This window comes from Aquarana catesbeiana, linkage group LG03 (assembly GCF_042186555.1).
Source record: "Aquarana catesbeiana isolate 2022-GZ linkage group LG03, ASM4218655v1, whole genome shotgun sequence".
Classification (NCBI taxonomy): domain Eukaryota; kingdom Metazoa; phylum Chordata; class Amphibia; order Anura; family Ranidae; genus Aquarana; species Aquarana catesbeiana.
Window position 1 is genome coordinate 582,053,847 of NC_133326.1, and position 14,413 is coordinate 582,068,259.

Below are 14,413 nucleotides of genomic sequence, written 5' to 3' on the forward strand. Positions count from 1 at the left end.
ATCGGGCTCAAGATCAGAGGTCCCTGCTCCATGCAATGGACGCTGCCTGTGAGGATATTACAGGAGATCAGTGTAGGGGATGGTTGCGACATGCACGCCGTTTCTTCCCTCATTGCATCGCAAGGGAGGATATAAGATGCGATGTTGACGAGAATCTGTGGCCAGACAGACAGCAGCGTGTGGATGGGCAGGAGGGCGAGGACGGTGGCCAGTGAAGAGATGTTACAGTAGTTGTGAAACTCCAGCTTTATTTACAGCATTGTAGGCTAAATGTAATTTTCCTTGTTTTTTTTTTGTGTGTTTATATTTTCGTATATTATGCTGTATACATTTTCTTTTTACTCTGATGTATGGAAGTTACTTTGTGTGTGAATGATAATGGTTACAATACTGTAAAGTAATTTTTCCTTGGCAGTATGAGTGCAATGTGTGATGTCAAACCTTGGAGGCTACTCTTACCCTAAAATCTTTTCTTTTTTCAGTATTATACACAATTGTATTCAGTTAGCTAGACAAAAACTGTACAGTAACCATTTTCAATGAAGGACTGGGCTAAGACTGAAAGGTGGACATGAGGGATATTTCAATGGTCCTCTGCCATAGAGACAAAACAGCTAAACATTTTGACTTGCAGCGCTTACACAATGCCAAAGGGACAAAGCATTTTGGGGGCACTGACTATTTGAACGAGAAAGAAATTTATTTTTAAGACATGAGTGAACTGTTTTGGGAAAGATATGAGCTTTTGAAGGTGAACCATGGTGTTGTGCTGAACCATCCAGGTTATTTTGGCAAAAGCACCAAGAGAGTTGAGAATGTCTGGTCTGTTTCAAGAAATGAGCCAAAGCAATTGAGAAGAATCTTTGCCATTTTGGGGGCACTGACTCTATATATGGGAAAGGAATATGGTTTTGAAGCATGAGTGAACAGTTTTGGGAGAGATATGAGCTTTTGCACGTGAGTTATAAAGTTGTGCTGAACTGTAATGCCCCGTACACACGGTCGGACTTTGTTCGGACATTCCGACAACAAAATCCTAGAATTTTTTCCGACGGATGTTGGCTCAAACTTGTCTTGCATACACATGGTCACACAAAGTTGTCGGAAAATCCGATCATTCTAAACGTGGTGATGTAAAACATGTACGTCGGGACTATAAACGGGGCAGTGGCCAATAGCTTTCATCTCTTTATTTATTCTGAGCATGCGTGGCACTTTGTCCGTCGGATTTGTGTACACACGATCGGAATTTCCGACAACGGATTTTGTTGTCGGAAAATTTTATATCCTGCTCTCAAACTTCGTGTGTCGGAAAATCCGATGGAAAATGCGTGATGGAGCCTACACACGGTCGGAATTTCCGACAACAAGGTCCTATCACACATTTTCCGTCGGGGCATAAGACTGTTTTGCCAAATGATCTTAGAGTTTTGAGAATGTCATTTCTGTTTCAAGAAATAAGCCAAAACAATGGAGAAAAACTGTAATATACAACTATATAGATCAGACCAAAATGAGAGACAAAGGAAAGAGAGACAGAGGGACTTTGTTCCTAATCAGGGACAGTTGGGAGCTATGACATAGTTTCCGATCAATCAGATCTTGACCGATTGTTACACGTGGGTCCGTCGCATTTCTGTTCCTAAAGAATCTTCATTAGGGATAGAAGAAAGGATGGTCTAAAATACAAAATATGTCAGACGCATGTTCATAGAAAGACAATATGTTATACAGTATATAGAATGGTTGTTAATTCATAGCAATGATCCTTAAAGTAACAGCTTGAAACATAAACAAAATCAGCCAAAATTCTAAATTGCTGCATAAGGATGGTTGCCAGTAACCCACACAATGAACTGGCCAAGGGGACACAATGAGTGGCAGGAAGACCTCCCAATAGGACTGTGTAAATATTGAATGAAAACATAAGTACTTACAGTATGTCTTCCCAGCTCACTTCTATGGGCTACGTGCACAAAGCTCCAAGAGGTTCTGCAAGAAGGATGGCACTAATGTGCTGTCTGAATGAGCCCTTAGGCAGTGGTGTCCCCTGTTTGAGGGGTTAATAATTAGAATTCTGCGTATTTATCAATCTAACAAATCACAGAGGAGTTAGCCCAGTTAAATGAGCTGGGGAAAGGTGATAAATGTTTGTAAGGACCTTTTCAGAGTGTTCTTTCCTCCTGCGCTTCTACTTAGGAGGAGTTGCACTGGTACTCTATGTTATCCTGGTCCTTTGCCCAGAGAAATTCTACCTGAGAACTTGAGTTATATCATCTGTCGCAATCAAGAGCACCTGCCCACACTGAAGTGGATCTAAATTCGCCCTCAGGAAGAAGAAGACTATTAAATATTCTAAGCTTACTTGCAATCAGGACCATCAATATTTTTTTTTTTGGGGGGGGGGGTAGCCTTGGGCACCTGGATTTTAATAAAAGGGCTGCGTGCGCAGTGTGCTATGGCACTTTATGGGCATGGAAAAATAATCCTAACAGTGGGAGGGCCTGAAAACTTGTACCTACTCACTATGTACATAATAAAATATTGCGCAGTCCTTAACCCAAAAAATATAATTTTATTACTGGGCCACTAGCTAGAGTCAGATACCTATAAAAGTAATCGGTAAAAAATGAAACTCTTCCAATACTGTACATATGTTTTTCTACACACAGCCTATCTTGATGAAGAACTTCAATAACATAGTCACTAAATACTGAGCAACTAGCAACTGTTGCATAATAAGCATAAAAAGTGCCGGAGTCAAGAATATGTCATATGCAGTCCAGGGGGCAGGGGTTAGGCATGCATAGTGTACAGAGCACAGGGATAAGAGTGTGTAACGCACAGAGCACAGGAGTCAGGAGTGCACAATGTACAGAGCGCAGGAATCAGGAGTGCATAATGCACAGTGTGCTGGGGTCAGGAGTGCAGAATGCACTGAGCACAAGAACCAGAATTGTGTAATGCACAGACTAGAGGAGTGTGTAATACACATAGTGTAGAGGTCAGGAGTGTGTAGCCAAGGGGTCATGTGTGCAGGCATAAAACATAGGGCACATGGATCAGAAATACATAACATTTAGAGCTCAGGAGTGCATAATCCATGCAACACACGAGTCAAGAGTGCATAATGCACAGAGCACAGGGGGCAGAAGTGTGTAACAAACAGAGCCAATCATTTATTTTATCCCTTGTATGGGCATCTTTTTTTATTATTCTATCAAATGATAACATTGTTATTTATTTACAAATACAGTACATAGTATTTATCTCTGTATATACCAGTTTGTTTATAATAAACTTTCTTATAACGATTCATGCATAAGGCCACGCGCCTTCCTTCTTCTTCCGTACATGTAATGAACAGAACGCAGGAGTCAGGAGTGTATAATGCACAAAACCCAATGGATCAGGAGAACATAACTAACAGAGCACAGGAATCAAAAGTGCACAATGCAAAGAGCACAATGATCAGCACTGCATAATACATAGAACACAGGGGTCAGTAGCAGTGGCGGCTGGTGCTCAAAATTTTTGAGGGGGCGCAAACAAACTGAAAAATTCTGTAAAAAAACATCAATTGCAGCCACTGTGCCATCAAATGCAGCCACTGTGCCATCAAATGCAGCCACTGTGCCAATTAAATGCTGCCAGTGTGCCCAACAAATGCTGCCAGTGTGCCCATTAAATTCTGCCAGTGTGCCCATCAATTGCAGCCAGTGTGCCCATTAAATGCTGCCAGTGTGCCCATCAAATGCTGCCAGTGTGCCCATCAATTGCAGCCAGTGTGCCCATCAAATGCTGCCAGTGTGCCCATTAAATGCTGCCACTGTATCATCGAATGCCGCCAGTTTGACCCCCCTACCCGCTCGCCATCTTACCTTGTCTTGGTGGGGCAGCGGGTGACAGTGACAAGCGGGGTCCTTCAAGCCAGCGTCTCCTGCCGTCCTCATCTCCTGTCTCCCATCCTCTCCTCCTGATAGGTATCCAGTAGCGGCGCCTGTGGTTTCAGCCAATCAGGTAACAGACCAGAGCACCTGATTGGCAGAGAGGCGGTTCAGTGTTAGGAAATATTTAATTTGCTTTCCTAACACAGCTGAGTGAACTGCGAGCGCCAAGCATGGCGCTCACAGGTCACCTTTTTTGACGCCTATTAGAGCCTGTGGCTCTAATCAGGTGCTTAAAAAACACGCCCCACCGCTGTAATTCAGGCGCCCCGGACCTGAAAAGGGGCCGGAAGCCTTAATGGAAGGTGGCCGCGGAAGCCATGGATAGATTCATGCAATGCATGAATCTATCTATAGTGCACAGAGGGGGTGGCAGGAGAGAGGGGGCGGCGCCTGTGCACCCTTAATGCACGGGTCGCCACTGTAGTACATAATCAATAGAGCTGAGGAGTGCATAACACACAGAGCACGTCATTACCACATTCTTATCTATGGACCTCTATGTAATTGCAGATTGAATAGGAAAGCAGACACCAGAACCTTGATCATATCTGCTGGGGACTTCCCTGTTGTTCTTAGCTATTATCATTTTGTTTTTAATACATTATTTGCTGTATCTTATTGTTTCTGATCCGCTTCTGCGGGCTATTTGCAGCCACCACCTGTCAACATGTACTCTAGCAATGGCTGCACAGCATTTCTCCATATGGATTTCCTGATGGTGATGACAATGGACCATACATGTGTACATGTGGTCTCCATCAGAAGTCCATGTGACAACACAGGAGTACAATTGAGGCACAGGAACAGAGTGTTGTCTAAAGAAGTGCCTGAACAAAGAACTTCATGGCAACATGCAAGGTAATATTTTATTGAAAGCTGACAATTTCATAAACATTAAAATCTACACTGACATGTTAAAACTTACATAAGATCTTAGTAATTACTTTACATTTACTTTAACAAACATCAAAGCGTCTGGTGCCTTCCTGACCAGAGGACCAGTGAAAATTAGTGCTTTCAGGCACAATGAATTGTAGAATCTGTTGTTGATTAGGATACTAGAATTTCATTTCCCGGGAGGCTGTTCTTCTGTCTGCAAATGTATGGAGTATGAGTCTTTGTAAATCAGACAACAATTGATTGTTTTTCCTGTTAACATGTTTTTTCCTAAAAAGAGACAAGGTAACATTAAGTAAATTCATTCTGGAAAAAATATGCTATTATGAAAACTTTTATGTGAATGTGCATGTCTCCATTATAAACATGACTGTCTTAAAAAAATGTCATTAGCCTTTTACCAGGGTAACCCTTCATGACCAGGCCATTTTTTGCTATTTAGCAATACGTTATTTTAACAGGAAATTGCTCGGTCATGCAACGCTGAAACCAAATGACATTTCTATCATGTTTTTCACTCAAATAGAGCTTTCTTTTGGTGGTATTTGATCACCGTTGGGTTTTTTATTTTATAAACAAAAAAAAGACCAAAAATTTGGGGGAAAAAAAAAACAATATTTTTTACCTTCTGCTATAGAACATCCAATAAAAAAATAAAATTTCTTCATAAATTTAGGCCAAAATGTATTCTGCTGTCTTTGGTAAAAAAAAATCCCAATAAGTGTATATTGATTGGTTGGTGTGAAAGTTATAGCGTCTACAAACAATGGTATATATAATAGAATTATTATTTTTTATATATACTATTAATGGCAGCAATCAGTGACTCATAGTAGTACTGTGATAGTGTAGCAGGCAATCTGATACTAACTAACGCAGTGGCGGCCATACGGGGTGCAGGGGCACCTCCCCCCTATTTCATGCACCCGGCCTCTAATCTACATGCAGGGCACTGGATGCATTGATTTCAATGTTTTTTTTTTTTTTTTTTAAAGTACATGATTAGAGCCTGTGTCTCTAATTGGCTTCAAAAAAGGGTGGGCGACAGAGCACTGCACCCTGAGCCCACCCAGTTGAGTTAATATTTGCCGAAGCTGCCCGCGACCTAGATGGGGTAAGTGAGAGGCTGGTGGATGAGCAAGCGATAGGGGGTGGGGTTTGACTGAGCAACCGACTGGGGGGTAGCGCCCCCCCCCCCCCAAATAAATATACAGCACCAGCTGCCACTGGCTGGGAGGTACACTAACTGACTAGCTGCCACTGACATCACCAGTGATGCTAATACAGTAATCAGTGATAATACTATACACCGTCACTGTACTAATGACACTGGCTGGGAAGGGGTTTACATCCCAGGGTAATATGAGGGTTAAGTGCCTTACAAGTGTTAATGTGTGTATTATGTGCTGCATTTTACTAAATATCTGTTTGTTCCCTCAGAAACAAACAGAGTGTTCCCTCTGTACAGAGCCCTGTGTACACCCCCTGGCAAAAATGATGGAATCACCAGTCCCTGAGGATGTTCCTTTAGTTGTTTATTGTTGTAGAAAAAAAGCAGATCACAGACATGGCCAAAAACTAAAGGCATTTCAAATGGCAACTTTCTGGCTTTAAGAAACACTAAAAGAAATCAAGAAAAATAATTGTGGTGGCCAGTAACAGTTAGATTTATAGAACAAGCACAGGGAATAAATTATGGAATCACTCAATTCTGAGGAAAAAATGATGGAATCACCCTGTAAATTTTCATTACAAACACTAACACCTGCATCAGATTAAATCTGCTTGTTAGTATGTAGGTAAAGAGGGTAAATTATCACGCGGTGTTGCACAAGATGTTGGTTGTTCATAGTTGGCTGTGTCTAAAACATGGACCAAATACAAACAATGCTGGGTCAGTAACGTCACAAGGGGGCCGTGCCTTACCTATATAAGAACTGTCAAACAGTCGCAGGTGGAGCTTTTTTTTCATTTTTCCGGGTCCGGCGGTGGCGGAGGGCGGCGTGATTGAGGATGATATATATCGGGGGACATTTTTTAAGAATTTTTAATAAAAGATTTTTCAAAAAAAGTCTGTGTTTTTATTTCTATTTGACACTTTTTTTTTGGTGAGTGGATAGGGGTACAATGTACCCCTTACTAATTCACATGGGGGGGCAGGATCTGGGGGCCCCCTGCCTGCAGACTCCCACAACCACAGCACTGGGTTGTGGAAATAAGGCTGCAAATTCGGGTGTTCGCCGAACAAGCGGTGTTCAGGCCAAACTTTTGCTTTGCTTGAACTGTTCACCCAACTCTACTAGCTATTACAGTTTTGTAACATGACCTACATGTTTGTGTTTTTGTAGCATGACCCACATGTTTGTTACTCCAATGTATAAGTGACATGTCTGTTCCCCTTCTAACCTTTCAGGGGACCCAAAGATGTTGGTATTGGGGTAAAACCTGACTACTTATTCTTATGCCAGTGAAAAATGTGATTGATTTGATACAACACAGTTTTACTTAGGCCAACTTGTAGTGTGCTAAAAAAAAAAAACACCTTTCTCCTTTTTAACCCTTTTGTGACCAGAGTTTATTAATGCCTAGATGCCCAGTGGGTGTTATACTATGTCATAGATAATAATCACATAATCAGGAACCACTCTGGTTAGCTCCTGGCCCTCAGTGGGGCCAGAGCTGGCAGTGACTGACAGAATTCAGAGCCAGTTGCAAAAGCTTCGGCTACTGTCTCTCAAAGGGAGGATGTTTATCAATGTATTGTATGTCCTCTACTGGAAAACAGTAAATAGTTTTTGGGTGGGAGGGGGTTAAACCTAAAACCCATGCAATTAAAAAGATAGCTTTGAAGATATATGATACAATTTAAGATGTGCAAAGATTGATTAAAAAGGCACATTAGTTGGCCATGAATTGTACACCCTCTGGCTCTGGGTATTTTTGTGGCCCCTATCTACCCCATTCATTACATTACATTCTTTTGGCCAGTAGCGTGTCCTCTATAGTAACAGGAAGTGCAGGTTTTCACAAGGCCTCAGATGTGGATATGGCCAAGACTGCAACCCCCAACACCACTCCCATATAAGTAGCAGAGAATAACAGGCCTTCCGTGATTTTTCTGTGCGTCGGGAAACTTTCATTTACTCTCATGTGGGCATTGGTCAGTTAAGCATTCTATGAAAGACCTTTAATTAAAATAATGACACATGTGGACATGTTTCATGTTTCTAAACAGCTTTATTAAGTTACAGCTACAAAAAAGTTATTAAAATAGCAAATATAAATAATACTCAGCTTCTCAAATTAATATATAGATGAAAATGGTGAATTCTTTTTTCTGAAACAATGATACGGTGCATTAAGATCAGCTAGTAAACCCAAATGAATGGAAGTAAAGCTGCAACTTAAAGAGCATAAGTCTCCACGACACCGTGGAGACATTCATTTTGAGTGTCAAGAGAGTATTCAGATTCATGGCTCTCATGCCTAAGGGGACTATGGAAAAATGCATCCCTGACATTAAAGCACACAAGTCCACATTTATATGTGTGACCAAACTAACTCAAATCTGTGGAACCCATTCATTATACAGTATATGTTGCAACCAAATGACAACTCCTTAGCCATACGTTGCCCAAGTGCAGAATGTAAATAGGATTCAGTGAATTGTGGTTTTGAGCAGCCTGCAGGAACCCAAACGTTTACAATGTTGTCACAGAGAAGCCTATCTAGCAAAAAAACCTATAGGCTTCATCCTGCAGCTCTCAACATGGCTGCATCCGAAGTATAAACATAACAGGTGTTCTTGAAGACCACATGTACCAATCGTGTTACATTCCAGCGCAAGAGTAGGATCCCATCTAAACAGTAGTGTGTCAGCAGATGGAAACAATTTATACAAGCATATGTATGCAGAAATACTGTATAAATCTACACAGTTGCATATTTAGCAACAAATGTCAATCTATGTGCTTTACAGTTACATAGACATGCAGGCTCTGTGTATAAATTAGATTTGTGCTATTTACATAATATATATACCGTATATACTGATCTCTTTGCATCTGATGGTTATGTAACATATTAAACAGTATTATTCTTTGGAAGAGGCAACTGTTGAAAGAGCATACAAAGGGTTACAAGTTGCTCCACACCAGTAACTTTTCCGAAAAAAGATTATCAACAAACTACACAAGCTTAATATAAATTAACAATATCATATTAATACCAGCAATAATAAACTACGACAACGCTACAATTAACATTTATGTAAAACATACAAACAGATCCTTGGGAGCTGTAGAGCTGCAAACCCAGACAGATGCCTTATTGCTGAATTTTATTGCCTATGCTTTAATTTGGGACAATCCTAATGGACATATAGTCCCATCCCTACAATGTACAGTCCTCAAGTTTGGTATAAGTTTTCAAGTGTCACAGGATATATTAACCTCATGTAAAAAAAAAAAATACTGGAAAGACAAAGTGGAGACGTGGCCCTATAAAAATGATGGGTGTAACCTGGGTGTTGAGGCCATCACCTTTACTTTACTTTCCTCCAAGTTTTAAAAATGAGACCAAAAAAAAAATCCATAAACTCACTCATAAACCTATATTCAAAATATATGTCAGCCTAATAATTTACAGGGGTAGTTATGTACAGATCATAAAAAAATACTTGTCAATATTAAGGCAGTGCATTGCCTGGTTTGAAGAAAATATATTCTATTTTTAGGGGACTTTATTGGATATAGGTAATAAAGAAATAATTGTTTTTTTTTTGTTTTTTGTTTTTAATTGCTAAATATGTGCCACATTAATTATACAGTGAAGAAGACTCTGTAAGCCATGACTAAATCCCAGGTCTTTTGAATAGTTATTTTCTCTAAATGCTCTCAACAACAGAACTGACTACAAATTTGACATTTGTAATGATCTGAATCTCCACTCTTGAACTGTTCTCATGGATTCCTCAATCTTTTATATTATTCACTTGCAGCCTTCCCCTGTGCAAACAGAAGTGTCAGAACCCCCTTAGAGGTTCTCCTTTCTTCTGCCATGTCACTTACAATTCTACTTCCTCATCTCCTCTTCCTTTCTCCATCAGGGTCCCCCAAGGTTCTGTTCTTGGACCCCTCCTATTCTCAATCTACACCTGCTCCCTGGGTCAGCCTCCCATGGGTTTTAATATCATTTCTACGCTGGTGACACCCAAATCTATCTCTCCACCCCTCAGCTCACTCCATCAGTCTCCTCACGCATCACTAATTTACTTTAACAGACATATTTGTCTGGATGTCACTCAAACTCAACTTGTCCAAAACTGAGCTCATAATATATCCTCCCGCCCCTTCCCCTGACGTCTCTGTCAAGAGCAATGGCACAACCATCAACCCATCCCTGACCCCTCCGCTACATTACTAACCTAGTCTCAAAATACCAACTAAATCGTCTTCTTCATTCCTCTCAAGACCTCCTGCTCTCTAGCTCCCTTGTCACCTCCTCCCATACTCGCCTCCAGAACATCTCCCATCCTTTGGAATTCCCTACCCCAATCTGTCTGACTATCTCTAACTTTATCCACTTTTAGTCAATCCCTGAGCAAGGAGTGTATCGTCTACTGCTCCAGTTTACAGCCTGGTACAAAGCTCACATTTAACTCTAACAAGGAGTAACTATATGTGAATAGCATCACACACACCTATCCCTCAGAGATTGGGCTATACATTGTAACAAGTTGAGAGTGGCAATTCCAAGTCTTGCAAATGCCCATCCAGCTTTGTTTCTTGCAGCACTTGCTTTTTAGGCTGCATTCACACCTGAGCGTTTTCAGCTCATAAAACGCTTATTGTAAAACTCCCAAAAAATTGCCCAACAAGCAAAATCCCATTAATTTCAATGGCACCTGTTCACATCTGAGCGTCTTGTCACCTGAAGCAAAACGCCTGAAAAACGCCCTATGCTCAGAAAAGAACATGAGCTTCTTTGGGGCAGATTACTAATATCACTAATATATGCTAAAAACAAAAGTGATTTTTTTATACAAAAAACAGTTTCGTAATTTCCAGGTCACCCATTTTTTTTTTTTTGTATACTGTGAGATTGCTTGGTGGTAATGAAATCTGTCTTTGTGAGGACAAATTCATTAAAAGTACATTTTAACTTGGATTTCAATTAATGCCAAGTAATGAAGGAACAATATATGCTTTAAAACATCTCTCATCAATTTGCTATGAGGAGCACAATGTAATTTATCCTTGTAAATTGTGTTTAGTAAATTAATTTCGAACTCCAAGAACTGCCAAAAACCACTGTCACTCAATGAGAGCAATGTGCAGGGCTGACAGTGGCACTATTATGTGCATTAAATAATCCCTACCAGCCATCTAGATGATCTAGATTTAAAAGCAACAAAATATCCAGAACAATACCAGAACAATGCTAGCCACACACAGCTTTTGACCAAGTTTTACCAACTGGTGTGTATTAGTCTTGCCAATTTCAATCTCACCAATTAGGCTCTAAAACCTTTCTTATTATTTGGTTATTGGTAAAACTAATCAAAATATTAATATGCGTTCAAACTAATGCTGGTCAATTCAGCCAATTATATAAATAAACTGGATTTAACAATTTAAGATTGGCCCACCATTAGGGATTTTTGTTGGTTATTTTTGGCTAAATGGTACTATGTATGCCCAGGTTTGTATAAGCAGATCTGTCACTCTTTACAATAAAAAAAAAATCTGATATTGTCTTTATCGCACTACAGTTTCTTGGGCAAGGAGTTTAAAGCAGAAAATTAATATTTAGCAACAACTAGCAGCAAAGCATGGAACTCAGTGTTCTGTAACACTGCATTGCCAATGCTATTTCCACTCATCTATCCTACAAAAAAGTGGAAAAATATATGATCTATGTACAATATATATTTCACTGGAACAAGTCTGGTCAACTACGTATTCCATATCCTCGGTGGCATAGGTGTCCAAGAATTTCACTGATCACCCAGTCCAGTGGTGTCTATGGTATGTGGAAGTATGACCATTTGTGGTGGCGTAAGGAGTCTGTAACAAGTCTTTGTACAGGAATGCAACAGTCGAATCAAAGGTTTCCTCTGCTCTAACGTTGGCCTGCCTCCCGGATCCTGCATGCTACGGCTGTGATGAGTGCTGCTCCCTTTCCACTGCCATCTTCAGACTGCATGAAAGTCACCTGGCACTTTGGAGACAGTTCTTTCACAGTTTGGTGCATGATGGTGGAAAAGCTGCAAAGAAATTTTAGAAAAGTATTACACCAATGAAGAGCGTTGTAGCAAACAATACAAATTTGTGTATGCACAAGTAAATCCCATAGAGATCTGTTGGAGTATATATCAATAGACATGCAGGGCTGAAACTTATTGGACTGTTAATGCATGATTGTTTGATTAAAATAAACAGCAGAGTTTGTGAGATTAACTGTGTACAAGCAAGGGTACAACTATAGCCATAGCAGGCAATGCAACTCTTCTGGGGCCCAGAAACACAGGTAGCGCAGGTAAATCTGGCTATCAAGTGATTGATGCAGGTGGCAAAAACATTTGTTTATATTGAATATATATATATATATATATATATATATTAGGGAAACAAATATACAATTGGTAGGAAAGCATTTATGTATTCTGTATTGCTAAAGGAATTAACCTGGAGAATAGAAAAGAAGCAGGAAAGACCATTGATTTGCTTGGGGCCCCAGTACACCTAGTTTTGGCCCTGTGCACAAGGATGGATAGCTCAGTTGTTTAAAGGCTAATCATTTTTATACCTAAAGATCACCAGCTATGACCTATAACATCACTTTATAGATGCTAGGCATTACATGATGTTATTGTACCAGTGGTGGGGTGGTTGGGCTGCTTGAAGCACCTGGATAGTTAGTTTAGCCAAATGCATTTTTAGCTGCATCTTTGACTAATGGCACTGCAAGCAGTATAAGAAAAAATGGATACAGCTACCACACCTACCACAAATCACTATACTACAGAAAACTGTGTCTGCTAGTTTACTCACAATAGCTCCATAATTCTTTTTATGGGGACATAAAAAACTAAGTTGCCTGAAAAATGTTATGTAAAATGACAATTTTTGGAGATGACTGAATCTAATTTGCCAAAATGCCATGAATCTCCATGACTTGATTATTCAAATTTCTTGTAAGTTTCATAGGACTTACTGTGGGTGAAGCTTATACAGAGTTCCATCCACACCCACTGTGACTTTTAGGTTTTCCAGTCCACGATTTTCCCTAATCTTGTCAACCACAGCGGCCACCCCAGCTCCACATAACTGCGCTGCTCTCCGGGCCACGACTGTGCACACCTCCTTCACAATGATACTGTCATCACATGTGCTGTCCAATCCAAGGTGCTGGAGAATGGAGCGCACCTGCAGCAATGCCAAACGGTCACTGGCAAGAGAAGACAAAAACGAATTAGGTACCATTTAAGACTTTTAATCTCCTTAGGATACATGCACACTGGCTTAAAAAAAACACTGCTTCTAGAGGAGTTGAATGTTTTGCCTGTAGAAGCAACTCAATGTTGTCCTATGTGTCCATGCAAAAAAAAAAAAAAAAAAACCCTTCTGCTTTGCGTTTCTGAGAGCAGTTTTCTGGCAGAAAAAAACGCTAAACGCTATTAAACGCCTGTACAAAAACGTTTTATATGTGCGTTTTTTTTTCAGGCATAGAATCAGCCCTGATTCGTCCCTGAAACGGGGAACAGGGACGCACAGCACTCCTGTGCGATCCGCAGCGCATTATAGTGTGAACCCGGGCCAAAACAATATGGCACAGAAGAAATATGACAGTTGCAGGTCTGCAGAGCTCTGCAGCATTCTCTGATTTGGATGAGGTGAAGAGCGGTCATGTCACGATTCACACTTTGTCCAATCAGAGAACGAATGTGTCTACATTTCAACACTACTGTTAACTTAGAAAGTTTTAAGTCATGTCTAGTCCACTTTAAGGAAGGCTAAAAACATACAGGTATGCCCTGTACAAGGTTGGATTTTCTGTCGGAAAAATTGCGATCAGATTGTGTTGTCGGAAATTCCAATCGTGTGGGCTCCATCGGACTTTTTCCGTCGGAATTTCCGACACAAAGTTTGAGAGCAGGCTACAAAATTTTCCGACAACAAAATCCGATCGGTTAAATTCCGATCGTGTGTACACAAATCCGACTCACAAAGTGCCACGCATGCTCAGAATAAATTAAGAGACGAAAGCTATTGGCTACTGCCCCGTTTATAGTCCCGACGTACGCGTTTTACGTCACCACGTTCAGAACGATCGGATTTTCCAACAACTTTGTGCCACCGTGTGTATGCAAGACAAGTTTGAGCCAACATCCATCAAAAAAAATCCATGGATTTTGTTGTCGGAATGTCCGATCGTGTGTACAGGGCATTACAGATCAGAGCTGGACTACACTATGCACGGGCACAAAGTATGTATTAGATGGCTTCCAGACTTAGGGGTTCATTTACTAAAGGTAAATAGACTATGCACTTTTCAAACTGCAG

At 40.5% G+C, this 14,413-nt stretch overlaps 1 protein-coding gene across 1 annotated transcript in view; it reads right to left on the minus strand.

Moving 5' to 3' along the window:
- Positions 1 to 8,064: 8,064 nt before the first annotated feature.
- Positions 8,065 to 14,413, minus strand: part of LOC141132956 (hexokinase-2) — a 76,592-nt gene continuing 70,243 nt past the window's right edge. The window contains exons 17-18 of the mRNA XM_073621979.1: positions 13,065 to 13,298; positions 8,065 to 12,114 (exon numbers count right to left, since the gene is read on the minus strand). Coding sequence (XP_073478080.1) covers positions 11,970 to 12,114; positions 13,065 to 13,298 — 379 coding nt within the window. The 3' untranslated portion in view covers positions 8,065 to 11,969. The remainder of the gene's footprint in view (positions 12,115 to 13,064; positions 13,299 to 14,413) is intronic.